Genomic DNA, 1346 nt, shown 5'->3' on the forward strand with positions numbered 1-1346 from the left:
CCATAACATTCCAGACTCTTTGGGTATACGGATGCCAGGGGCTGGAGTGAAGCTTTTACCATAACAAAAAGGACAAACCATATTAACACCAATCAAAAGACCTACAATGGATATTTTCACATTGGACCAAGTACATGTAAGGGTAAAGACTGTCACCAGGTATGAAAAAAGTTGATTTACTGAGAGGCTATAACAAACTTCAAAATACATACAAGTAGCTAGGTATGGCACACATCATTCTTATCCCAGCACTCATGAAGCAGAGAGGCAGATCTCTAGGAGATCCAGGCCAGCCAGGGTTATGTGATGAGAACCTGTCTTTAAACACAGAGTCTGAGAGACCAAGATGGCTGGGAGATTCTCCACCTTCCTCAAAGACACCCGGGCAAAGGAACCAGTGCTTGTGGTATCCACCACCATTGGAAACCTCACTATAATTATGTCCTCACTTAGCCTTGACACCAAATATGCCACCACAATCAAACCAGCCACACCCTACAATTACTCAGTGCCTGTGAGAGAGAATGGGAACATGCCCGATGTGCCCAGCCACCCCCAGGACCCTTAGGGCCCAAGCCTGGAACGGCTGAAGAACACTGAATACTCCTGTGGATGGAAGAAACCCCACCTCCGTTGCCCCCAATAAACATGTGGAAATCAAAAGGAAACAAACATACATATATATGTATGTACATACATACATACATACACACACACACACTGAAGATATGGCTCAGTGGTTAAGAAAATGCACTGGTCTTCTGAAGGACCTAAGTTTAGTTTCCAGCGCCCACATCAGGTGGCCTGTGACCACAGCTGCAGGGGACCCAACAAATCTGGCCTCCACAGACTCACATGCTTATGCCCTCCCACAGACATACATACATACACATGGCTAGAAATAGCAAAAATAAAAAGGACACAAGTGTAAAAAGAACATACACTGCCAGCTCCCAAATAATGACATGGAGGCATTAATTATGAAAGCTTGAAGTTAATTCTTATAACTTAAATTAACTCGTTTATTTTAATCTACGTCTGTCAAGCAGCTCATTGCCTTATCTCTTTTTACTGCTCATGTTGCTTTCTCTGCATCTGGCTTGGGACTTTGCCTTTCTTCTTCCTGAAACCCTCTCTGTCCCCAGAAGTCCCATCTAACTTCTTGCTGCCTCGCTATTAGCCATTTAGCTCTTTATTAAACCAATCATAGTGACACATCTTCACACAATGTGAATGAATGGCTATGCCACATTTCTCCCTTTTTGTCTAAATAAAAAGGAAAGGTTTTAACTCTAACACAATAAAACTATAAACAATAAGAACAATTATCAGATAAGAATTACATT

The 1346-nt window shown here is 42.2% G+C and overlaps 1 protein-coding gene across 1 annotated transcript; it reads left to right on the plus strand.

The window, feature by feature from the left end:
* Positions 1-346: 346 nt before the first annotated feature.
* LOC110341747 (NADH dehydrogenase [ubiquinone] 1 alpha subcomplex subunit 3-like) lies at positions 347-568 on the plus strand. The gene has a single exon (XM_040732813.1). The coding sequence runs from the start codon at positions 347-349 to the stop codon at positions 566-568; it is 222 nt and encodes a 73-aa protein (XP_040588747.1).
* Positions 569-1346: the final 778 nt, after the last annotated feature.

Source organism: Mesocricetus auratus, unplaced genomic scaffold, assembly GCF_017639785.1.
Source record: "Mesocricetus auratus isolate SY011 unplaced genomic scaffold, BCM_Maur_2.0 Super-Scaffold_4256, whole genome shotgun sequence".
Taxonomy (NCBI): domain Eukaryota; kingdom Metazoa; phylum Chordata; class Mammalia; order Rodentia; family Cricetidae; genus Mesocricetus; species Mesocricetus auratus.